General features: G+C 41.6%; 2 protein-coding genes across 7 annotated transcripts; both read left to right on the top strand.

Moving 5' to 3' along the window:
- The first annotated feature begins 7 nt into the window (after nt 1-7).
- spa17 (sperm autoantigenic protein 17) lies at nt 8-11,333 on the top strand. 6 transcript variants are annotated; one of them, XM_049577052.1, is made up of 7 exons: nt 8-85; nt 317-521; nt 595-674; nt 792-835; nt 1,671-3,456; nt 8,814-9,015; nt 10,382-11,333. In XM_049577052.1, exons 2-7 carry the CDS (start codon nt 368-370, stop codon nt 10,435-10,437), a joined length of 2,322 nt encoding a protein of 773 aa, XP_049433009.1. In that variant the 5' UTR covers nt 8-85; nt 317-367; the 3' UTR covers nt 10,438-11,333. The 6 variants fall into 6 exon arrangements, with proteins under 6 accessions (XP_049433009.1, XP_049433010.1, XP_049433011.1 ...); XM_049577053.1 differs by having other exon boundaries at nt 39-85; nt 259-521; XM_049577054.1 differs by having other exon boundaries at nt 82-521; nt 8,814-8,969.
- A 3,160-nt stretch (nt 11,334-14,493) lies between these two features.
- Nucleotides 14,494-25,599, top strand: hepacama (hepatic and glial cell adhesion molecule a). The gene is made up of 7 exons (XM_049577059.1): nt 14,494-14,705; nt 18,447-18,794; nt 19,094-19,375; nt 22,289-22,379; nt 22,621-22,688; nt 22,823-22,893; nt 24,827-25,599. Exons 1-7 carry the CDS (start codon nt 14,609-14,611, stop codon nt 25,187-25,189), a joined length of 1,320 nt encoding a protein of 439 aa, XP_049433016.1. The 5' UTR covers nt 14,494-14,608; the 3' UTR covers nt 25,190-25,599.
- The last annotated feature ends 936 nt before the right edge of the window (nt 25,600-26,535 follow it).

Below are 26,535 nucleotides of genomic sequence, written 5' to 3'. Positions count from 1 at the left end.
TATCCGTAGTTAGAGCCGTTGCCTAGAAACGTTTATCAACAAAACAGAGTAGCTGACAGCTAAAACATTCAGAAGAAACATAAAGGTAGGCACGAATTGCAAGACATTTAAAGTAACATACTAATGTGTGGACATTTTGAAATATGCTAAATATATATTTAAGCAGTTTAAGTGGTGTGTGACGACTGGCTAATTAGCATAGTTAGCTAACTACAAACGTTAAGTTAACGTTAACTCATATTCCGTGAAAACTTCCAGTGTAAGCACCCGGCAGAAAGTAAATAACAGAGGAGAACTTCGCCTTCTTCTTCTGCAGTCCGTTTTCCCTCAGTGTCACAGAAGTTACCCTCCCAGTGTATCCTTAAACATGTCGGTGCCTTTCTCCAACACTCACCTGCGGGTCCCTCGAGGATTTGGTACCATCCTGGAGGGGCTTACCAGGGAAATCCTGCGAGACCAGCCTGAAGACATCCCGAAATATGCGGCTCAGTACTTCGAGGCTCTTCTCAGAAAAAGAGAAGGTAACTCCAACTTTATATGTGAGACAAGTACCATTAACTGCTGACAAATAACTGAGTCTGTGTTTTCCTGTAGAGAGTGGCATGGACCCTGCTGAGTGGGCTGCTAAACTGGAAGACAGATTCTACAACAACCATGCGTTTAAGGCAACTGAGGTACTTCACCAAAGACACCACTCTCAGCATACCTATAAATCTTAACTCTGTTTATCTATGTCTCTCTAATTATTCACCATTTAATCCTTGTTGTTGTTTTGTTTTTTCTCCTAACAGGTTAGTGTTAAAGAAGAGCCTGCTGCAGAGGAGACCAGCTCCAAGTGAGTCTCACTTTATGTGCTATCAGCAGCCAGGAGGATCAGAGAGGGAGAGGACGGACATGGAAGGACAGAATAGTAACAAGTGAAGTGAGAAGTGACGTAGAAATGAGAATAAACTACTGTATTTTTCATTTTTCTGAAGTTGCTGTGTGAGGTATTGTGTAGTTATGTTTTTTTGCTTTTTGTCCTGAATGAGATAGCCGTATGTCCCGCTTCAGCTTTTCAGACATCAGAATCCAGTTTATTGCTCTGGTGTATTGGTGCATAACATAAACATAGTGAGAGGAAATGAAATAAAGGCAAGTATTGCAAAAGAAACAAGAAACATAATTATAGAAGCATAATATAGAATAGAAAAAAATAATAAAGGCATGAAAAAAGTATAAAAAATGTAATAAATATAAATAAAACAAATAAATAAAAATAATTTGAAATATATCATAAATATAATAGAAATATAACAATAATAAATAAGATAAGATAAATAAGATATAATAATAATAAAAAAATAAACATAATGAAAGTAATCAACTCATATAAGCACTATAATTTAACTACAACAATAATAATTTTTATTATTAGTAGTAATAATAATAATAATAACCTCTAGAGCAAAAATACATTGTACAGTAGAAGCCTGGAACTAGTACAAAACACCAGCTCAATATGGCAAGCGCTTTGAGGTTTGAAGTGTCAAGAGTGAGAAGAGGGGGCAGGTGTGGAAGACAAGGGACCACCAGTGACAGTCACAGATGAGGCAATATGACTCTGTAATGTTTTAAAGAAGTATCACTCATTTCTCACCAAGTCTTTCACTTTGATTGGTATTTTTTAGAGAAAAATCTGACGAGTCCCAAACTGACGACGAACACAGTCATTCAGCAGAGGCCTCACATGCTTCCACCACACAACCCAATGTCTCTGAAGAGGCTGATTTAAGCGAAAGCATGGGCGAAGAAAGAAAACACGATATTACAGAGGAACAGGTTGTGGAAAAGGGGCCTTCAGAAGAGGAATCAGTCAACAGGCTCCAAGATGTGCAGCCAGATGATCTGAGCGTGACAGAGGAGGAGAGAGACCCAATAATAACTGAACTTGATCAAGTTGACAGGGCAGCTAATGGAAATGATAGCAGCTCTGCTTCAGACCGAGATAAACCTCAATCTGAGTTAGAGCCCACTGACTTATCATCATTCAGAGGGATTTCTAATGTAGATGTGTGTGCTCAGGAGTTAGGGATGGCACAAGATGTAGGAGGTGATAAAAAAGAGTTTGCAGTTGTAGATGAGGAGATTGAAGATTCAGAAGGAGAGGAAAACATTGACAATGACAAACCAGTGGAGGTCCCTCCATATTCTGGACTAGCAGATGTGGATGTGTGTGCTACAGAGCTTGGAGGAACACAGGTAACAATGGAAGAAGCTACTGCTGAAGATGATACACAGCTCACTGAAGAGGACACCTCAACACCCAAACCTGAGGAAGCAGTTGTACGCTCATCGTTTCAATCTAAAACCCTAGAGGGCAATCAACGTGAAGCAGAAGATGAAGCAGAAACAAAGGAGGAGGAAGGAACAGAGATTGAGGCTTCTTCTGGAGGAATACATGAAAGTTTAGCTCATATAAAGGGTGGTTTTAACAGCAATGCTATACCAATGGAAGATTCCTTGGTTGAGATTAGCTTTGAAGACATTCCAGAGGCTCAGCAGATTGAAGAGGTTGAGGAGAAACAGCCAGAGGAAGAGGGCTTACAGTCTACGATATTAGAAACGCAACTGGAGGAAGAGTCCGAAGAGGCAACAGACCAAAATATATCTAGCACACAAGACCAAAGTGAACCTGAAATGATGGGAGTTGAAAAAGAATTGGAGGAAATGCAGACTCAGCAAGAGGCGTCTGATAAAATGAAGGAGAAGGTGGATTCAAATGATTCTAATGTAAATGATAGTGATGATGATGAGAAGCATGAAGGTGTTAAAACCATCGGCTCGTCACATCAGCCCACCACCGAGGCAGACGAAGGAAACCCAGAGGATGAAACCGATCATAAAAATGAAGATAGTGAGAAGATAAGTGAAGGCGAATTTCACCGGAGTGAGGATCCTGAAAAAGAGGCAAAGTCAAACGATCCTGACATTAAAGGAGATGAGACAACAGACGTGGCTGGAGAAGACAAAAAGGACATCCACACAAAAGGTTATAGCAAAGTGCAGGATCAAGAGATTGATGGTGGTGGTGCGGATAATCCTTCATCGCAAGTTTTCCAGTCAAATATATCAACTGCCAGGACGGAGGCGGAGAGTGAAACTTTAGAGGCAAGTGCACAACATCTATCAGGGGAGATCGAGGAGAGTCAGAGAACACTTGTAGAGTCACAGCTGGAGGAGACAGTGGTAGAAAAAGAGGTCACATCAAAGGAGAGAAGTTCAGAAGCAGATGAACTTGTTGAAGAAGGACAGATTGATTCTGATGTACGAGAGAAGAATGATGCAATGGGTGAAGAGGGCAGCATCGGGCACACTCAACATGAAGATCAGCTGGCAGCAGACCAACAAGGAGAAGACGTGTCTCTTGGGCCTGAAATGGACTCCACAGAGCCTGAAAACAAGAGTGTTGACAAGGTAAAGTTTGATGCTTCTTATCAAAACAGCAATCACACATTTATATACCCCACACAAGAGATGGACATTTTTCCAATGGAAAAATAGCCCTGATATTTTACCATTTATAGCCATAACTTGATTTGAATATAACAGCTCACCACATCTCCTCCACTTGTACACGCAGGCTGAGAATAAATGTTCGTACACTTTCAGACAGGGGTGTCTTCAGCGACAGTCTGCTCTGCTCCCATTCCTGTCACAGGTAGCCTATATAAATAAACCCTTCAAGGACGAGTCTGATCAACAGTGGCCCTCATTTTTTTCCGCCCCTTGGAGTCTCTGGGGGTAGGTGATTGAAAATATCCCCAGAATAGTTTATTTTCTGGATGGTGGTTGCTCTGATAAACTTTGAACTAGAGCAGAGTGCCCTTTGGGCATTGCAGCCTACGTCCTTGAACCTCCCCTGACCCTTGAGAGTTTTGCCCAGGTACCCCAGCCCTCTCCTTTGCTTTCATCCCCAGTCTTCCATGACTCTCCTTCACCCTCTGGCCACACACCTTAAAAATATCCCATGGAAAGGGCAGACCTCTGAGCATTAGATGAATGGATTTTGAAGGGACATGACCAAAGGTGCATGGCACATATCCGAAGATCTGTATACTCAACTCTAACAACATCATGCAGTCATAGTTGTATCTTAAGGTCACCAATGTATGCTCAGCACTGACTTTTCTGAAGATTCGCAACTGTATGCCAATCTCTTATGTGTGGCAGCATTAATACTTGCCAACAGAAGTTTGCACTTCTTTTTAGGCATTATGCAAACCCTTAGTACAAAAAGTAAAAGTAGTTTTTTTGCTCTTCTCCTGTCGTTTATCCGGTAGATAAAGGGTGACAGTATTCCCGGATGTTGAAATGAAGGAGATTTTAAAAACAAAGGATTCAAAAGTAAAACTGCAGAGTATTTATGTTATATTTAGGATTTAGGGGGTTATATTGGAAGAAATGGAATTTAATATAATAAGTATGTTTACTGTTGTGTATAATCACGTGAAAATAACAATGAGCCATTTATATCTACATTGGGAGCAGGTCCTCGTCCACAGAGATCACTATGTTGCACCCCCATGTTTCTACAATAGCCCAGAACAGACAAACCAAACAGTGGCTCTAGATGGGGCCACTCAAGTTTCCCTGTTAGCCACTGTAGTTAGCAGCCCCTCCATGACCAGAGGGTCAGAAGAACGCAGATTCTTTGAAGGTGAAACTGCTTTATTCTGTGTTATTACCAGTTTAAATCACCAGGTTCGTTTGTTTTGGAGAGGGAGAGACCTCTGCCGATAATTTAGCTCATGGTGAAAACCTTGTGAGCGTCTGAATCTTAAGTTATAAGAAAAAGGAAGCGGACATAAGCAGGTGCTGGGCTAGCGTCCCGTCTCCAACATGCCAGACATCGTTGGAAAAACACACTTACTCAGTTGCTGTTACTGGATTACGTGGGTCCGTTTGTTTTGGCGAGGCGGTGACCTCTCACATTAGGACACATTATCAGAGAAGATAGGTGAGCACGCATTAGCAGGTGCTGGGCTAGTGGCCTATCTGCAACATGCTGAGCAGTGTAGGAGAAACAGTGATTTGTAATGTGAAACTGCTTTATTTTGTTTGGGAGAGGAGGAGACTTCTTCGAATATTTCAGCTCCTGTTAAAAATCTCTGAAGGAATTCTAACTGGAAGAAGTTTCAGCTGGTTGCAATTTGCAGTCCTCGCCACTAGATGCCAATAAACCAGCCTAAATCTTACATACTGTTCCTTTAACATAAAAAAAAAATTGAGATAAAATAGAAAAAAAAAAAAATAAAATAAAAAAAATTAAAAAAAAAAAAAAAAAAAGACGGCAAATTTTGCAGTGGACAACCCCCTGAACCCTTTTTAGGGCAAGTTAGGAGGGACTGGAGGAATGTGGATTGGAGGAATGGACACACACACACACATCCGCTCTCCACTTACAGTAGTAGGATGTCATCGAGAGGGAAATGTGCAGAAATTCTAGTTTCCCTCTCCAACTTCACCATAATCTGTGTCTGTGATCACATACAAGCGTGTGAAGATGCTGTTTGAGGCCTTTGCTGTGCCGCGTGCTCATAAAACTGTAATACTGTGGCTTTGTTAGTGCCAGATCCACTCTCCTCTTGGGAGCCACCGCAGCCTCCACAGATTGAAACTTGATTGAGTAATCCATCATCATAAAAGACCGACCGGACGATTCGTCTTGCGAATTAAGGCCTTTAACATTTTTACTGCTGTCACAGTTAGCCCTGTCTGATTTGTCTGGACCAACAGGGCTCCAAACACATAGGGAGGGGAGTGTAGGAAGGGTTACTGAGAATGTTTCCATGGTAACCCCTCACCATCCTGCTCTCTCTTAGTGTCGTCATGGAATTAATAGGAGATGGTGATGCTGATAGTTGCTAGGCACCATCTGTATCAGTAATCTACCTTTAATAGCAGTTGCTGACTGATTAAACATTAAAACAGCACTTTCTGTATTTTTACATACAGTGGAGCTATTCGGTGTGCTCTTGCTTCGTGGCGGAAGTTATTTCAGCTGAAACCAAGCTACCACATAACTGTACAATATATAGGCCATCTATTCTAACAGTGACCCAGCTGCAGATGCCTTGTCTGGTCTTTTATTTTAATTTCTAAGCCTTTAACTCACTGTTTACAAGTGCCCTAAATGATGTTCCCACACTCCTGTCATCTCAGCAGAATACAGACGATGTTAGATACACTAATGATTTGACTAATATGAGCAGACTTACCACCATGACTGATTACAGCTAATTTAATTAGACAGTGGTGCTCGTTCCTTCAAATTAACAGTGCATTGATTGATAAAGCAAGTCAGCTTTGTGAAATCAGGCGTGAGGATAACTTAACATATTGTTCGACTGGTCGGGAAACCAGCAGGAGAGCGTTAATGTCAGATACATAACTCAGATAAATGGATGTTTTCTGTTTCTCTCCCTCTCCGTCTTGTCTCTGAGGCTGGCAGAGGAGTGTGGGCGGCCATACCAGCTGGGATCAGAGGGATGGAGAGGGTTGTTAGCTCACTCTGCCTCTAATAAATTTATAACACCTCCTAGTGTAAAACAGTCCAAGATGCTTACACGGTTTTATTTCCTCGCTATTAGTGGAATTTGAAAGTCAGCAATTATTGTTTTACGACCATCTGTCTTTTACATAGTATTTCTATGTTGGTCATTTGTGTTTATTTGTGGAGTTAGTTGTTGTAACACTGAAACTTGTGATTTTTTCATGATGCTCGGCACACGGCAGTCACTTTGTGGTTCCCTATACTTTATCCAGGCTGTATCAGCTTGTCATTTTTGCTTGTGTCAAACTTTGAAGCGCTGAAACTGCGCACATTTTTAGGCTGTTTCAGTGACTTTTCTGAAGTCTTTAGGTGATGCCCGGTGAACATTGAAGTCTGGTTAAGCTCTTTAACAGTAATATGAACACAGTAGGTGAGCAGCCTTAATGGGACTGAAAAGATGGAACACATGCTGTCATGTTTGTAGGAGGTCTCTCTTTCCCTCCCTCCCTCTTTCTCTCTTCCTCTCTCTGTGACTGTATGTCTCTCTCTCACTCCGTGCGTGAGCGGGTGTTACTGAACATACAGTGATTGTTAGTAAGAGCCAGTGAGGCATCTGTATTATACCGGAGACTCATTTAAAGAGAGCTTTGCTTGGTTCACATAGAAAATCGAGGCGTACAAGTCATACTAGGTCAGCTCACCTGAAGACTGAAGGCATCTCTGAGAGTAAGACATGGACTGTCACAATGTAAGTAGAAGCTTCACATTAACTTTTTCAATACATTCTTCTTATATTTGTGATCACAAATCAGTTTGGAGAATTGGGTGACACAGTTTGCAGGATATTAATGGTATTTACAAGTGTTTAGTTGCCTTCAAACTGCATACTGCCGTGTGTGTGTTTGTTTTTGTCCTTTTAGTAGAGTAAAATATATATTAGTAACCATTTGAATAATTCTGACTCACAAATTGTAAATTTTTGACACAAAATTCACCACATAAAGTCCTATTTTACACCATTTGAAGCTATTTTCATCATAGGTGCATCATATTACTTCAGGTTTGCATCAGAATATCTCAAATCAATTTGTGTCAGATCAAGTTTAAGGATCCCTGATGCAATAAAAACAATAAACCCCCTGAGAAGGTGTGTAGCCAGCAAAATCCAGTGCAGCAGTCCTGCATCTCTGCTGTTGCTGCTGCCGCTGCTGAAAAAAAACAAAAAAACTGGATTCTGGCTGCTCAGTGAGCAGTCAGACAGAGAGGCTAATGAATGCTGGCTGAACAGGTGGGTGGTCACACTCCTACACTGGAGGGGTTTCACTGGAGACATGATGCACTGCTTTACCAAGGCAGTGGGATGACAGTGGGCTCATTCTGTGGGCTGCCTTTGTGTGAAATGTCAATCTGTTTCTATAAGCAAAGCACGGGGTGTAGCTGATATGTGTTCGACACAGAATTTGAATTGGTGTTTACATAACTTGTCGACAGCCTTGGCGCTATTCCACTGACACTTTATGACAAGCCAGAATTTCTCTTCCGCCCACCCCATGTTTCCTTTGGGACAGTGGATGCTGTACTTTCAGTCGCCGAGTGAGCTCCTGGTTTTGACTAAAGCCACTTTTTCGCTGGTTCATCTTTTTTTTGCCCAGAGACAAAAGTTATTTTTCCCTTGAAAGAAACCTTTTTAACCATACCTGCGGTCTATCTGAAACAAGAAGAACTGGCTACAAATGAAATATCACACATGGAGCAGTCTTTCACACCAGCATTGTTTCTCACCAAAAAAAATCGCAGATTGGTTTATTTTGTGTGATAAACGACTAATGATCGTAAAATCATTGGCTGTTACTTCACTTGGGAATTCATATGTCTGCTCAGTGAGCAGTTTAATGCCATTTTAAAAAAATCTTTTCCATGGCAAAAGAAAAAAAACAGCAGACAATGATGATTCATTACAAAATAGACTGACTCAGACATCAGTGTATTATATGACAAGAAGAGAAGGGGAGAGAAAAAAGGTGGCAATGTGGGTTAGTGACCTCCTGAGAGCCCCATTGAAGTCATGTAATAAGGGTGAGCCACTTTGCAACAAGCGCACATCCCTCGCTGTCTGAAAGATAGTGTTGTAGCGTATACAGTTAACAAAATATGCTGTTGCAATCTGTTGAGGATTAGATTCTTTCACCAATGTTCCAATAAAAAAAAACACCCTCAGATGATCATGTAATATGCTACCCTTCTGTGACAGACTACTACTCTCTGGTCCTCTCTGCAGGAGGAGTGCAGCCGACCCCAGGAGGAGGAGGACATCATGGATATCCCCCTGGATGACCCCGAGGCCAACAGGGCTGCTGCCAAGATCCAGGCTGGCTTCCGTGGGCATATGACCCGTAAGAAGATGAAGCCGGAGGACAAAGCGGAAGGGGAGGAGGTGAGCAGCACTGGGGATGTGCTCAACGGCAGCCAGGGGGACACAGGTCAGTAGTGTAGAACCACGGGGTAAGAGTAGGTCACATAATGCCGTTAAAGGGGGCATTATGGCTAGTGACTGTAAGGACGGTAGCAGCGGCTCCCCTCAGGAGCTTGAACTACAGTAGGTGACGGAAGGTAAGTTTAAGTTGCTTATTTGATCATAAACAGACTTAGCGTTAAAGCAATTTAAGTTAGCTTAGTCTGATGATCATGTTGTTGGTTGAATCTTGAGATAAGATGTCACAGGGTCAATTTGTGACCTTTTCTCAGAGCCAAACACATAATGCAGGAACACAAACTGATTTACCATCATACACACGGGGAGAAGAAACCATTTAAAAGCTATACATAATTAAATACACCTATTAGAGCCCCTTATGGGTTATCCCAAGTGTGATTAATGCAATACATAACTGCGTGACTCATTTAATTACCCCGTAGGGTCTCCAGCAACACATGATTGAATCTTTCAATTACTTATTCCGTTAAAGGGGTTATAAATGAATCTGCTTGTGGCTGCGCTGTTAAATTGCTGGAGAGGAAAGATGTTTGTCACCTGGAAAATGTCAACTTACATTCTCACAATGGTAAACATGTATTTATATCCAGTATATTCAGTGTTTTTAGTCCAAATGTGTTTCACTGTTTTCTCCTGAGGGCATCCAGTGTTTCAACTCAAGCGAAGGTTGCACTCAGATTTAATTTTACCGCTTATTTTTAGCTCTAAAAGAACAAAAGAAAACAATCACACTCTGAAACAGTATGAAATGTAACTCAGAAGTCCACTCAGATAATTTTTTTGAAACCAGAGCTCAAGATTTCACCTTTCCTAAAAGACAAAGCAGCATTTTCTTTGGGGGTGTGGCTGACACAAGGGATGTTCGTCAATGATTCTCCCTAACCCAGTTGCTGGTTGCATCCTTATGTAGGAGATGTATTTATAGCTCCAGGTGCTTCAGGTACAGTATATGCTTCAGAGGGCCAAGCAGAATTAATGGACCTGTCGGACTGGAACCATGCATTCCCTCCCACTGGGGGAGACCCCCTTTTCACAGCAGTACTGGGTTTATGAGCTTAACGGTAATGTCAGTCAGGTTCTTAGCGTTGCTTAATACCTAAAAACCTAAACATTAATTCTACAAACAGATTGTAATGGAAAGTTTCCTTTGAAAATCAATTCCACTCAAGCAGCAGCTCAAAGTTTTTTTCAAGTGTGTTTTTATAATAGATCCACCCACCAGTAACCTTACAGTTTGTGACTATGCTTTAGAGCCTTTAACCTTGACGACAAGCATGTGTGCAGAAACTGTTTTTTTTGTTTTTTCCAGGCTCCGCAGTGTTTAACTACGCCTTGCCTGTTTCTGTTTTTAGAGACAGGAGGATCGGGGGCAGTAGAGAGAGACGACACATCTGTGCCAGAGCAGTGACGCCCCTGTCCTGACCTGGATGAAGAGAAAGAGGGGAAGCAAGGTAGCGAGAGATGGCTGGCATAAGCTGGCTGGGCTGGCTTTCAGGCACACCTTTTTACCCCAGGAGTCATTTTCTTTTTTCCGACACAAATTAGCAGTAGAAAATGAACCGACAGTTTTGAGGGTGTGTTATGTGAATTTTGTGAACTTTAACACTCCTTCTCTGCTTCTTCAGCAGTCTCATCAGTACGGATGTCTTTGACCCAGAATTTGCAACTCACTGCATGTACTTGTGAAACTTCTGGTAGTGTGCTAGTTTTTAGATGATGATCTGTGAATGTGAAAATGAATGTCCTCTAAATGCTAAACGGGGCTTATTTTGGATGGATCAGTTCATACCATCTGTGTATAGACCTTGTATGCATCAGCGTTAGACTTTGCGTATTCAGTGGCTTGAACTATTTGTTATTTTGCATTGTTGATGATGTGCTTGTATCTTGACCAACATTTACAGATTTGACTTGCTTATAAAAACGATTAAAACACTAAAGGAGAAATAGCTATGTATGTTCTATTTATTCTAAGTTACTTAATTCAGATTGCAGTCGCCTCGATAGGTTCTCTTTTCACCTTTTCAAGCATTTTCTATAAATCTGATCTTCCAGAACAGTAAGCATGCAGTAATTACACTTTTTTCCAGATGCATTTGGTACAACATTACTTTATGAGACATTGCTTCAATATGCTCTGTTGTGTTGGTGGGTTTGACTTCTTTGACGTATGTTAAATCAGGTGTGTGAAATTCCATTGTCAGAGTTTGCAGAGCCGTCATGCTTTAAAACGAACTGAATAGTACCTTGCTGAACTTTGCTGTAGAGTCATGTCATTACACTAATAAATCCACCTTAAATATACAGTGAAATGTCTGTTTTAAACTTCATTAATTCAGGTTAAGTACCTGCTTGTTTCAAACAGTACCTTTCATGCCATCTGTCACATCCGTCCCTATTCTTCAGTGCTAAATTTGAAATTTTTCCTACGACATCACAGCAGCCAAAGCTGCTCTTTTCTCGTGTGTCACTGCAACATAAGTGAGGCTGCTAATTGGAGGGAGCAGTTTCCACGAAGCTGGAGCAATGTTTTGTCTCCCGTGTGGCCTCTTGCACAAGGAATCTCATGAATAGTTCATAGCATGAAACAGTGCATTTCCTATTTTACAAGTGTCAATTATACGAGACAAATTAATCAGGTTTTTACTCATAATAATAGCTAATAAATAGAGCCATTTAAATAATTAGATTGTATGCAGTTGCGAAGCCTGGATGCATTCAGCTACAAATGTTTTTATCCCATCCACAGTTGTGTTGTTATAATCAACTCCACCACTGAGTGATGTGTGCGCCTGTTGCAATACTGTTTTGGTCCACCTTTATTGCAATAAGGTTGTTTCAATCACAAAAGAACAACACAATTTTAGCTTCATTTGCCCAGGCAGTCTTGTGCGCTTTATGAGAAACAGACTAGAGCATCTTCAGTCTCCCAGTGCTCCCACTCAGCCCACCTACACACATCTGAGCCATACAGCACTCTGCACAAAGTCAAACTGCACATGCATCCTCACACAGGAAAAACACAACCCATACTTTAGTATGCAGATCCCACTCAAGTCACTCATTCTCCCTCTCGTGCGCACACATATACACAGGCGTTGTTGATTGTGTCACCAGCTGCAGAGATGGAACAACCAACATGAGTCTTGCTCTCAGTGGTTTTGCAGTGCCAGAGTGCAAAGCGCTTCCTTCTCAGCCTGACAATCCTCCTCCACCACGCTCACATAAGCATCCTCTACGGGTTTTATATGGACCGCTTCTCTCTTTTCTCTTACTCAGTCCCAGAGGTGCCATGGCCACGTTCTCCTGTCTCTTTAATGACTGTGGGTGAACAATCAATAACCTGCACACCTCCAAACATAGCACAACACCCACTTTGTGCTGTAGATTGAATTCTGGGAGTGAAGGAAAAGACAGGTTTAAAAAAAAAAAAAGAGTTTGAAAATTGTGTTACTTTGGGTCTTAATAGGTTCTAATGTGAGTCATGTGAAGGAGTGCGAGTTTGTAAAGCACATGGTAAAGCAAAGAATAATGGTTCTGTCCCTTTTACAACTTAAGCCGAACGTGGACTATTTTAGGAGTAAATCATGTGAAAGATCTGCTTGGTTGGTTTGTGCTCTTTCTCAGACAGCTTGTCAGAGAGAAAAGATCTTTCTGGTCTCCTGGGTGATAATTAGAGATGAATAAGTCAGGACAAACAGCAGGGGGCGCAATTTTCTGCTTTCCAGTGGTTATGCCAGTGGCCTCGCCATTTTAGGAGTAACAGTATCTTTAATACTAAGGAGGTTACATAACTTATCAGTAATGAGAGGACTTGAATGCCACAGCTGCATGATCAACACCTGATTGTTCCTTATTGGTTAAAACATGTAGGAATCACAGTCAGTAGATGTGTTACCAGCATCATGATGTGATATCTGTACGTCTGAGTCACACAGAGTGACATTAGTCTTGTTGTGGATCAAACTTGATAATGGTTTCTGTCATAACACATACACCCGAAACTTAGTGAGACACACACAGGCCCTGTCTGTGCTCCCGCTCTCTTCCTGTATTGAGTGGAAAGAGTCCCCCTTGATTCAGAGCGCGTTAGAAGATGAGAGGAAGAGGGAGATGCTGCTTTTATCGAGGGCAGAGGTGGAGGGGAGAGGTTCGGCTTTGATGGCCCACTACACAGTAGTCTGAGCCCTGGGAGAGTGGTGGTGAGCAGCAGCTGTTCCCACATTCCTGGAGCTTTCGCGTTTCAGCTTCCTCCTCTGCATAAAACCTCCTTTTGTTGTCAAACAAAATGCTCGGGAAAAAAAAAACCCTCACTTTGAAACAAAAGACTTTTCTAAAGTGAGGGAGATGACTTATAATGCAATTGACTCATCAATGCATACAAGCGTTAATCTCCAAAACAGAGTGGGGAATGAGTGATGTAACATATGGGGATTTACATGGCATTATGTTGGATATAATAAAAAGTGACAGTCAAGTTTGCAAGAAAATTAAAACTAAATGGTAGATTGGCAGCCAGAAGGTGGATCTAATGCATTTAAATCTATTGTATTTTTACTTTTTGAGCTTTTGGCATTGTCGTCTTCTTTTACTTACGCCTTTTGACCCATGTGGTGCACTACTTTTTTGCTTCCCACATGTGTATTGGGCTTTTAAATGACAAATAAAAGAGCAAAAATGATGTAAACAAGCCACAACTTCAAAGTCAAAACATGGCCAACACTGCTGATGGCAGCATTGACTTCAATTCCCTGCCTTAATGTAGCTGCAACACCACCTAGAGGGCAGAGTAGGTACAACAACTCTTTTTTTTTTGTTTCATATTTTGTTGCTCTTATTATACATAGCTCACATTTCCAGGTAAAGATCCATGTTCATACACTTGACAGGTGCTATAGGGACTAGCAGCAGAAATGCTTTGAGGCTGCATGAGCTTGTGGGTCAACAACAAGGCCGGTTGCCAAGTGACAAATTGTGAGTTTATTGTGAGGCTCTGGTCCAGAGAGGAGTTTGCACAATGTGACGATAAGTGGGCCAGAGAGGGGGGAAGTGAGTTGTTTTTCAAACTCAGACATTTCAGAGCTTTAAGTGTTCTCCTCTCAGAGCTGGAGTACAGTTGTTGTTCTTCCAGGCAAGAATTCTTGCAAAGTCGCTGAACTCAATTTTGAATTCGACCCCTTAATGGTTTACTTAAAGTGTGGGAAAAAAAGCAGCACTTTTTTTCCACAGGAAGCTTTAAAGAATAACACACACATACATTAAGATAAATAACCGCCTAAATACACAAACACTATCTTCTTTGAGCTCCATACTGAAAGGGAAACGCAGAGTGGAAGAGAGGAGCTCATCTACACTATGTCTCTGTGTCACACTAACACACACACACATACACACATGCACAGTTGGCTGTTGTTGGCTGTGACTGGGGTGCTGTGAGGAGAGTGGGGCTCAGTGTGACCAGGCAGAGGCCAGTGTTGCAGGCAGGCAGGCAGTGGAGAGAGTGTTGAGCCGCAGAGACGTGCCCAGGGTGGATAAACCATGCTCACTAAGTGGGAGAAAGACTCTGCCCAGGACACAAGATGAAGGTGGAGAGGAAGACCTCCTCTACAGGCGACAGTTTTACTGACATTCCTCCGCTACTGACGCTCTTTGGCCTCCTCCTCCTTCTCTTCACAGGTAAGATCAAACATTTGTCAGGCTTTCCACAGATTAGAGGACAAAGAATGTCCTGGGCACTGGGCTACGATTCACATGATACAGCAAGTGGATTTTTATTAACTTGTGACAGTTTATTAAAAAGCAAAGAAACCCTGCCTGTGCTCATTATTATTTTAATTATCATCTTTTTAGAATTGTCTTGTTTTCCAGTCTTTGGGTTTCTAAAAATCAGATCAAAACTCACATTCATGCTTCTTTTGAAACAACGTTAATCCAGGTTAAGTTAATCGCTGATGTTGCCTCTTGTACTTGTGTTCCCCGGGCTGGCGGCACAATGGATTCGTTCATGGTTGGTGCTCTCATTTGGGCCCTCATCACATGCTCAAAGGAGCCTGGAGTGTCTATTGTAGATGTGTAAGAAGGGGATGTGTAGGTTAAGTGTGATGATATCACGTTTTGTGCAGAGCTGGTGAAAAGGGCAGGGCCTACTTTTTATTTGGAGTGTGGGAAGCTTTAGACGAGTTCAGATCAGGGGTAAAAGAATGGCAAAAATGTGTGATTTAATTGCATGACCGTACCACGGGCCCAGTTTACCCAACCAGGCCAGTTTTGGTAGGATCACTGGATCCTGTGTCTATCTCCAACTTCACCAGTGACAAAGACTTTCTCTTTCTCTCCCTCTCTAACGCTCTCTCACTCTTTTCAAGGGAGGAAACTAGTTCCAACAATCATGCCCTTTGTCTTATCGCCTTGGCAACCCCTGTCAGGCGCACTAAATGGTTACCACGGCAATGAGGCGATGCCCTGCTAACTGCCTCACTGCAAAGAAAAGTGAACAGTGCCGACTCTCACTCTCCTCCCTCTCTCCTAGGTTGATCTTTCCATCACTGAGGCCCTATAACAGTAGGATGCCCCCTCGCAGGCCCGCAGCCAATGTTTAGACCTCCATGTGTCCCGACACAGCTGAGTTATAGGAATCTCCATTGTGAACATAAAAGCTTCGCTGTGTTTGGTTTCCAAGACAGGGCTCGTCCATAAAGGATGAAATGTGGCTTGCACTGTAATACCTTTTCCTCGTATCCCTGTGGGAGGCGGAGGATAATTGGGGAACACAAATCAAAATTAGTGCATTGCTTGTTCGCTGCGAGGGGTCACATGAGGAATTCCTGGGGGGAGTTTCTGAGCAACAGATAAGTGATTAGTGAAAAGCAACATGTGTGCGTATGAGTTTGTTGGCGTGTGTAGCGTACAGTAAGCTGACTAACGGCTGTTTGAAGGGAGAAATGCAAAGAATTTCTATTCATCAAGTCGGCAGCCAAACATCTTGGGCAAAAGCTTAAAGAATGGAGGCCATTCGTGAAAGCATAAAGGTATTAAAACATTTTAACTTGTACGCCTCTTCTTAAAATAAAAATCTGAAATTTCTTAGATGTTTTAGTGCCAACATGCTACATGAGTGTAAAATTGGTTAACAGTGGATTTTACATAGAAGGTGGTAATTAAAGGAGCAGTGTGTAGGATTTAGTGCCATCTAGGGGTAAGGATTGCAAATTGCAACTAGCTGAAACTCCCATGTGCCAAGTGTGATCTCTAGCTGAGGAGTCCTTCAGTCTTAATTGTTCAGGAGGTTTTCACCAAGCACCAAATTATCCTCAGAGGTCTGTTCCTCTTTAAAACAAATAGACCAGGTGATTTAAACCAGTAAAACTAATAAATAAAGCAGTTTTACATTACAAATCAGTGTTTGTTTTACACTGTTTAGCATGTCACAGACAGGCCTGTAGCCCAGCACCGGCCAATGTGTGCGCTCACCTTTTTTTCGATCCAGACATTCAGGAGGTTTTTACTGTGAGCTGCATTATCTGCAAAGATGTCCTTCTCTCCAAAACGAACAGACCAGGTGATTTAAACTGGTAAAAGCACTGAATAAAGCAGTATTAGTGTTTCTCCTATGCTGTTCAGCACATCAAGGACAGGCCGTTAGCCTTGCACCTGCGATTGTATGCTCACCTTTTTTCTCTGATAACTTGAGATCCAGATGCTCAGGAGGTTTTTACCAAAAGCCAAATTACCTGCAGAGGTCTCTTCTTTTCCAAAACAAATTTGTCCTGGTGATTTAAACCAGTGAAAACACTGAATTAAGCATTTTCATTTTAAAAATATGTGTTTTCCAACTCGCCACAGAGGGGGCTGGTAACTACGGTGGCTTAATGGTTCTATCTAGAGCCAGTATTGGGGTTGTCCATTCTGGCCTACCTTAGAAACATGGTGCTGCAGCATGGCAGTGTCCATGAATAAGGACCTGCTCTCTATGTAGATATAAACGTCTCATTCTGAGGTAACAAAAACTCAGCAACTGTAATTTTCAGGTGAATATACACAAAAGAAAACATACTTATTATATTATATTCTATTTCTGCCCACACATCCCCCTAAATCCTGCACATGGGACCTTTAAAGGTGGAGTCAGTGATTCTGAGTGATTTCACAGGCTTTGGTAATATCTCTGATGTTATCTACCTTTCATGACTATCATGGTGTAGCTACATTTCTTGTGGGTGAGCACACTGAAGAGAGACTGTAGCCGGCATAGTGGTGTGTAGCTTGGTCCCAGCTACTTTGTTTGTCACCTATTTACGAAACTAGGGCAGACGAACACCATTTTTTTCAGCACATGAGGAGATATTTGCTGAATTTGTCAAAAGGTTTATTGGATTAGATTTGCAGAGTTCACCTTTGAAAATAACTGTGTCTTATACAGCATTAAGTCTTCAGCAGTGGTGGAAAAAGTGCCGGAAAAGTAGTGTTGGCATGATGTGATGTGATGTGATATATATGAAAATATAGGATGATTGCATTGGACCTTGGTGTGCAGACTCTTTTTTTACCGCCAGATATCATGTGTTAGTCCATCTTACATCTTAACATTGTGTCATGAGTGTTTTGATTTTGTCAAAAAATGACAAGTGAAGTAAATCAGCAATTAACAATCAAGTACAATTGAAGGGTCACATATCTTTGTGACTTTCTGAAGGGCTTTTTCTCAAAAGTAAAGTTTGGTGACAGTCATTATGTAGTTTGCTTAATATCTGGAGCTCAAATTTTCTTCCCAGCAGTGTATAAAACTGTTTAAAAATGTGTTTCACAGTCAGTGTGGCTGAAAATGATAGAACAAGTCACAGATAATCCTGGCAAAACCAGTGAAGTAAATCAGCAATTAACAATTAAGAACAGTTGACTCATTGTGGATGCATCATCAAGTAAGATTAATTTTAATGGTTTGACTACCTACAACGGTTAAACCAGCAGACTGATGGGGAGTTCAAACTCTGACAACATAGTAAAAAGTGCACATTTTTATTGCATGCAACACTGGTGGAAAGTATGATGTCTAATAATAGGAATATTCAAGTAAAATGAAAGCAGGCCTACCTAATATTATATTTACTCTGCCTAATTGTACTGTGTTATTGTACAGGGCCATTGTATCCCCCTTTGCTGCCCTGATTTTTCATTTGTTTTTCCTTGCAGTAATTGTAGTGATTAGTGTAGTAGTAATTAGTGTGTTTTTGCATAAGTCCTCTATTATTTCACCATGTGTGAATAGTTGATTCCTCTGATTTCTGCTCGCCAGCGGTGAATTAAAGGCTGCAAAGTGACTGTCCTTTGTCTACACTGTCCTCAAACAACCTCTTGTATTTCCCTCCACCTTCTCCTCAGCTGATGACCTCACTCCCATCTCTTTGCCTTTATTTCCAGGTGAGGTGTCAGGGGTGAATGTGACCAGCCAAACCCAGGTGGTGAGGGGCACGGTGGGCAAAGAGGCCCTCTTGTCAGTCAGCTACTCCAGCAGCAGCTCCGACAAGCCTGTGATTAAGTGGCAGCTGAAGAGGGACAAAGAGAAACCCATCACCGTTGTGCAGTCCATAGGAACGGACATCATAGGGAACCTGAGGCCAGAGTACCGCAACCGTATCCTGGTGTTTGAGAATGGGTCGCTGCTGCTTCACAACCTGCAGCTGTCAGACGAAGGGGCGTACGAAGTCGAGATCTCCATCACAGATGACACCTTCACTGGAGAGCACTACATTGAGCTCACTGTGGACGGTATGCCGAATTATCTTCCTTTAAAAGAGCTGGGTTCTCTCATATTCAAAAATATATGAGCATTTTAGAGCAGAAAACTGAAGAGGAGTTAAATACAAATTAAAAAAACATTATCATGCCCCAGAGAGTGTCATTGTAATACTGGAGTTTAGCTATTCAGAACGTGATTCACAGTGTTGGTGTTGTTCTTTTTAAGACACTTATCACGTTCTTACATAACTAAAGATCAACCATCCACTCATGTCTTCGAATATTCACTCTCAAGACCCCCCGTGTCTTTGTCCTGTCGCCCTCCTCAGTCCCCACGTCCAGACCTTACATCCAGATGATGGCCTCGTCTGTCCTGGAGTACAGCGAGCACTTTAACCTTCACTGCTCCCACGATAACGGCACAAAGCCCATCTACGGTTGGCTGAAGGGAGGCAAGGTGCTGACCAATGACACACGCCTGCTGCTTTCACATGACCAAAAGGTGCTGACCATCTCACGCGTTGTGATGTCAGATGATGACATATACGTCTGCACAGTGGAGAACCCCATCAGCAGCATGAAGAGCATGCCTGTCAGGCTCACTGTCTACAGTAGGTGGCATGTTACACCGGTAGGACCTCAAGTTATACATGTTTACATACAGGATGAAGAGATGATGGTATAGTAACATCAGACGGGTGGAAAAAAGTATTCAGACCCTTTAGTTAAGTAAAAGTAGCACAAGCTTCACTACAAGTAAAAGTTCTGAATTCAAGGTGAGAAAAAAATTCTGGTGATTAAATTTCTAAGTCTCTTCCAAATTATGTTCCCTACTGTGTTAATGACTACAGAACTGGTTTTGCCAAGATAGTCTTTCTAATTTCTCTGTTTTCTTTTTTTTGATAAATCCATGAAAACAGGTGAGAAAAAAAAGCTTTGGCGGATGATTTACCAGCGTGGTGAACATGAGTGGTAGAAAAATAGTGGTGACTCCATACTGTGGCAATAATAAAGTCTAAATATGTGTCCATTCCTTTAGTTCGTAACGGTCCCCCGATCAAAGGAACAGTTTTTCGTCCTTCTGCACAATGTTTTTGGGTATGCTTGTTTTTGTTACCTGAAATGCAAGTGTCGCCAAGCTTCAACAACTGGTGAGCCAGGAGAGAGTGGACTCAAGCGCACGACTCTGGACACAGTCTTTCCTGGTCAAACGGTAGGTTCAGTACACAGAAGGACTATCGGTGGAGGCAAACAAATCCAATAGGGATGAGGCAGAGGCAAGGGTGGAAATATAGACATTGCAGGCAGTGCGGTTGCACTGGGGCCAATGGGGTGGAGGGGCCCGACTGCCACCTGGAAATAAGGCCGTGTTCAAAGAAAAACTCACATTAAAACAAAAATGGTGCTATTTTCCATTCATGCCCTAATTAAGGCAAACCCATCTCCATCATGGTTTTCTGGTTTTGTAAAGCAATGTCAATCTATAACATATTATAAACTTATTCTACATAAAAAACTAAAAAACTATAATTTATCAATAAAAAACTATCAAGTTAAACTAATAATTTCCTATTTTCTTTTGTAGATTTGTCTTAAACAGATATGTAATGATGATTGCTGTGTAATATGTATGTTAATGTGTCCAATATCAAGTATCTGCAAGTGGATGTAACATAAAAGCGCACTGTTGCTAAAATATATATACACCTAAAACTCTCTCTGTGTGTGTGTGTGTGTGTGTGTGTGTGTGTGTGTGTGTGCTTCATAACTTGTAACTAGGGCGTAATAGGGCCCCTCAAAATAGCGTGCACTGAGGCCCAACTACCTTACGCCACTGGGCAGAGGCAGTCAATCTACAGGCTAAATCGAAAAACCATGAAAAGGACACAGGGAAACTAAAGGCTGGAGTGCTAGACATGCAAAGCACTGAGAGAAAACAAGACACACACTAAATACTCATACAATTACAATTACAATTACACACAGGTGAAGCCATCAAAAGGAAGGGAAAACACACAGGGACAGGAAGTGAAGTGATCTGAAACAAGAGGAGATGTGAGTTTCAAAGTAAAACAGGAAACAACATGAGTGAATGAAATAAAAAACATAATCTAATAAACTTGTATGCACGTGTATTTTTCACCCGGGACAGCCTGTGGAGTACAGCATCCACTCCCAGTTTGAAGGGCACAAGGAATCTGTCACATATCTTTGCAGCCAGCTGATGCAAACTTTAATGGTCTTTTTCTCATTATGTAGTTTGCTTAATATTTGAGTTCAAATTTTCTTCCCAACAGTGTATCAAACTGTTTAAAAATGGGTTTCACAGTCAGTGCGTCTGAAAATGATAGAGCAAGCCACAGATAATCCTGGCAGAACTTTTTTTTCACCTGGCAGAACTTTTCTCCCACCTGTTTCACAGATGAAACGAAACAACTTAGAGAGATTGTCACGACAAAAACATTTTTTTCACCTGCTCTTAAGTCACAGGAAGAGCGAAATCAGCTTGGATCAGACTTAGTAAATGGATCACCAGAATATTTTTTCTCACTTGCCTCTCAGGACCTCTCAGTGTTAGATTGTTATATATCATATTGTACAAGTACCTCAAAGCTATATTTAATAAGCACAGTCCAGCAAATGTACTTAGTTACATTCCAACACTGGTTTCTAGGTGTAATGGCGATATGAAAATGAATGTGGGAACTGTATACTTTAGCTAATTGTTCAACAAACATCCATTTTCAGCAGCTATCAGAAGCAATTATCATCTCACGCTGACCTGTACACATGCATGCCTTTCTCTCTAACAATGTTGTTTACAACAAGAGCAAATCCAGGCTGTGAGCGCAGCAGACTTGGCCCCGAGTGACTGTTACTGGGCGCCAACGCAGGGCCACATGTCAGGCTGCGAGAGAGAGGGAGAGGCACTCTAATCCAATGAATGGACAGTTATTTATGAGGAGGGAGCAGAAAAGGAAGGCAGGTGGGGAGGGAGAACGCTTTGCCTCAGTGGACCTCAGTAATCCTGACTTCATTATTGCTGCACTATGATGTGTTGCATGAGGAGACAGCTACAGGCCCCTGAAACTGCTCTCTATTCCCCCTGCATGCATAGCGGTGCGACATAAAGTCTCAAAGTGACTACCCTAATGTGCTACTTCACTGCTCCTTATTCATGCCAGCACACTCAAAAGACTTGGCAAGCAACATGAAAAAAAAAATGTTCTGCGTGCTCCGAATCCTGGCCAGGCTTGAAGTTTGAAAGAAAAGAGGATGTTCCAAATTAACACATTTATTTCACAACTTTATCTCCTCCTGCAAAGTGTACTTTTCCACTGTCAAAGAGGAAAGCAGAAATCGATTGAAGTTTTGAAGTTGAATGTGGAGCAAAGGTACAAGTCAGTGGTTCAGTTAAAGGGAAATTAGACTGCCCTGCTGTTACTGACACAAACTTCTCCATCTTTTTCTTTCTTGCTCTCTTTCTGTGTCTTTGTCTGCCTCTGTGTATCACTCTGGTTTAGGACGGAGCTCGCTATACATCATCCTGTCCACCGGGGGCATATTCCTCCTCATCACCCTGGTGACAGTGTGTGCCTGTTGGAAACCATCCAAGTGAGAGCTACTCTTTCTTCTCTGCCCTCTTTTCCCTCTTCTGTTGCTTCCACTCTCTCTCCCTCCCTCTCTCATTGGCTTTGATATTGCCCTTGAGGATGTGACAAGACTCTCAAGCAGCTCAGCAGTGTTACTGTACTCTGGACATTTGGTGAAAAAGTGATAAAAACAGTGAACTGTAGTTCATGTGAAATACAGTTTAGCTGCAAAGTTTTGATAGTGGTTTTTTTTCCTGCTGTAGAAAGAAGCATCGACCCGTCCCCCAAAGAGCTCCCATCTATTTGGAGCAGAGTGAAAATGGCCACGATGGTGAGCAACAGTTGCAGCTGATCATCTTTAAATGTGTACACCGTTACAGTTTGTATTCCGTGTTAAACGCACACAACACTAAAGTTAACTTCTCAGCAGAAAGTCAACCAAATAAATATATACATGTTTTGCAGTTGATGTTGTTCCCAAACCAACTACACTTGGTCGGAGGAGTCCCATGCCTCTTTATGTTCTCAATGAAGATGTAAGTCAGTCTTTTTATTTCCAGAATTTCCAATTAGAATCTGTGTGAGCCACTGACAGCTTTACCATGAAACAAAATGATAGTCTGTAGCCATGTCAGCAGCTCTGAGACGCTTCACTAAATAACACAAATGTCAATCTCATGATGGTACGAGAGAAAACTCAGGGGATCACTGAAGTAATTGGGATTCATCCTCTGAAAACAACAAATGTTTGCAAATATTTTGTGCTAATCCATCCAAAAACATTTGTCAGAATATTTTCTATAAGGCAGAAATGTCAACATGCTAGTTGTGCTTGAGGAAAAGTCAGGGGATCATCAGGGATATCTGACTATAAAATTTCAAGGCAATTTCTTATCATTTTTGGACTGACGACAGATGAGCATTACCATTCATAGAGCCCCAGTGAATTTTTTTGTTTGTTTGTTTGATTGTTTTTTGGTGTGGTTGCTGTTGTTAGTACTGTAGTAATGCTTCACACACAAAATGATCACTTGTATATCAAGTACTCAGCCCCTGTTATCTTCAGTTTGTGAAGAAAACTAGTTTTTCATGCATGCCTCCGGTCAACGAAAAATCCAAAAACTGAGAAAAATCTTGATGTGTTGAAGTCTTAGGCAACCGTGTTTAACGACAGCAAAACTATATCAAAACATCTGTGTACAAACTTTCCAAATGTTCTCATCCCAACTTATTGAATACCGCTGTTTTGTCAGGAGACTTAGCCACCAAAATATGGTGTGCAGGGTACCCTCCTGCATCTATTTTGGATGTGTCAATTTACGCTTGTTTGTTTTTTTGTTTTTTAGATATTTTTTAGGGTATTTTTTTTGCCTTTAATTGATAGGATAGTGAAGTGTGAAAGGGGGAGAGAGAGAGAGAGGGAGAGACATGCAGCAAAGGGCCACAGGCTGGAGTCAAACCCGGGCCGCTGCGGCAACAGCCTTATACATGGGGCACCTGCTCTACCACTAAGCCACCAACGCCCCCAATTTACGCTTGTTTAATGTATTGTGTCTTTTCAAGATACACTTTCATTTTCACAGGAAATGTACAGTTTCTGCTAGTTACATGCATACAGTGTTTTTTCAAAATCAACTTTGAACATAGGTACAACACTTTGTTTTTAGGCTTATTTTCATAGCTTTAGGCAAAAAGCATGTAGGCTTGTGGTTAGGTTTAGAAAACAACATCATGGTTTGGCTTACTATCACACAGGAAACACATAGCACTTTTTATATTACCTGCATTAAAAACTACTATTGCCCTGTGGGTATCATACCACCGCGAAGGGTGCCCCTGTGCGTCTGTGTCTGACGCCAGCGTCCACAAACAAAGCGGCAGTATTTGACGAGTTGGAAGTGAGAACTCTCTCACAACAGTACAATTCAAGACTCATTTATCAAGTCCTATGCTCAGTACTTCCTAAACTCATGCATTTTCACTAAAGCCTCACTATTTAGGTAAAACACTTGCATTTGATCTCTGCTCATGCATTCCATTGGCAGAGTTCAAACACATATGCTTGCCCAGGCGTGCTACTTGTTAGTGTGTGAGACTATTTATGTGGAAGTATTTTAAATAGTAATGATTTAGTGGAAATGCCTGTATTTGGAAAGTACTGAGTGCACTAAATGAGACTCGGATTATCCTGCATGAGTTGTGTGAGGGAATTAAAAATGGATGTTTTGAAAGAGTCAAACACAATCCCCTATGACTTGAGTTCGTCAAGAACTTTTTTTAGTTTTTGGGTTGTTTGCTCACCATGGAGGCATGCGAGAAAAGTTTTCTTCATGAATTGAGCTTTATACGGGGTGTGTAATTGATACACATTGTCATTTTGCGGGTGAAGTATTCCTTTAAAATGAGAATCATCGATTAAACACCACACCTGATGGTGATTGTAACACATGTATCTTCGTCTTGTTTCAGGAGACTCTGGAGCGGTTAGAAGAATGTTCTGGCAATGCCACCATCCAATCAGAAATGAGTATCCCTGCTACCTATGCTCCAGTGCTTCCCCCCTCCTCCAACAGAACTGAGCGACCCATCTGGTCTACCCCTCGCAGATACCCCCGCAGCCCCTCTCCCCTGGCACAGCCGCTCCCACAACCCCTTCCAGGTCCTCCCCCACGCCCCCTCCGCTCACCTGCTCACTCCCCTGGTTCATCTCCACGCAGCTTCAGCCCGATAAGAAAGGTCCGTCCGCCAGTAGGCATCCCCGCCAGCCACCTGCCTGTAGAGGCAGAGTGTCCCGACCCTTGTGATCAGACTCACTGTCCATCACAGCAGTGACAACAGCTCGAATGTATGTTTTCATTCTGTGATATGTAAAGTCATGTGTAGTTTGTTGGTCTTCTGTTATATCCTGCCACAAGGGTGATGGATTTGATGCACTAGGATAAGAGATGAGTTCACTGTCAGCTAACTCTTCATATGCCATTATTTATCATCGATGTCTCTATGGCTATGCACAGTATCCCTGTAGTTTTTTGAAGTCATGTGAAAATTTATATTCTGTCCACCAGCATGTAGTAGATCATGGAAATGATGCTGAGACAGTGAAGATTTTCCACCTCTGGTATATATTTTGCTTCTTGAATTATGAATATCTTGGGAGATTTTGATAAGTACCTGTACATATGTAAGTTAATAGTTTGGGTCAGGTCTTTTTTTTGTTTTGTTTTTGTTTTTGTTTTGAACAATTAAACCACAAAGTGTATTCTTATTCACCATTAGGTCATCCTATAACCTAAGGTAATAAAAGCAGTTCAAATAGTTTGCGGTTTGTCATCAATGTTGTCACATTCTCCACCACAAACACTTTTTTTTAACAAAGTAGAAATGCTTTACATTCTGAGAAACCTGAGGCTGAGTGGGATCTGCCATTATGGAGTATGAGTGTAATTCCCGTCTTGTCCATTAGGTGTCACCCACACATTTCTTTGAATCCTTTATTTCAATGCACACTTGTCAGGAAGTGATTTACTTGAAAATATATTTTACCTTTACCACTTTTAATCCATAAGATGTAGCAGCTGACATATGATATGTTGGTGACATATTGTGCAAAGTTATGTTTCATGCTATGAACATGTCATCATTGTTTTGCCCCTTTTGCTTTAAAGACGGCATCCAAGAACAAGTGGTTGACTGATGACAAAGTGCCTCTTGCGCTTCTGTTACTTCACATTCGAAGGTCAGTGAGGGTCAGGCTGTGCTTGAACTCACAGTTCTATCTAAATCATGAATAAAAGATATAAATAAATATAGATAATGTGAGCTAATCAACTTTAAGAGGAGGCTTTAAGTCAACGATGTGTGGTCAGTCTGGTTTTCTAAGAAGAGGCTCTCCCTGATGTGTGTGTGTTCCTGAAAATAAGCAAATGGCTTTAGGCAGCTGTATCTATGCATGAGGGAAGTGATTACTTAATATGGGTTCATTTTATCCTCAGTTGTTTTTTCCATTGCATAAAAACACTGTGAGGGAGCATGGAATAAAAAGACCAGACAGATTAAAGATTAAAAGATGTGCTGAATGGTTGTGAGGTACAAGCTTGTAAAGAAGTGTATTAATGCACACACACACACACACACACACACACACACACACACACACACAAAGTGGCCTGGTCCATCAC

Source organism: Epinephelus fuscoguttatus, linkage group LG5 (genome assembly GCF_011397635.1).
Source record: "Epinephelus fuscoguttatus linkage group LG5, E.fuscoguttatus.final_Chr_v1".
Classification (NCBI taxonomy): Eukaryota; Metazoa; Chordata; class Actinopteri; order Perciformes; family Serranidae; genus Epinephelus; species Epinephelus fuscoguttatus.
Note: the sequence above shows the minus strand (reverse complement) of the source record. Positions and strands in the feature narration are given on the sequence as shown.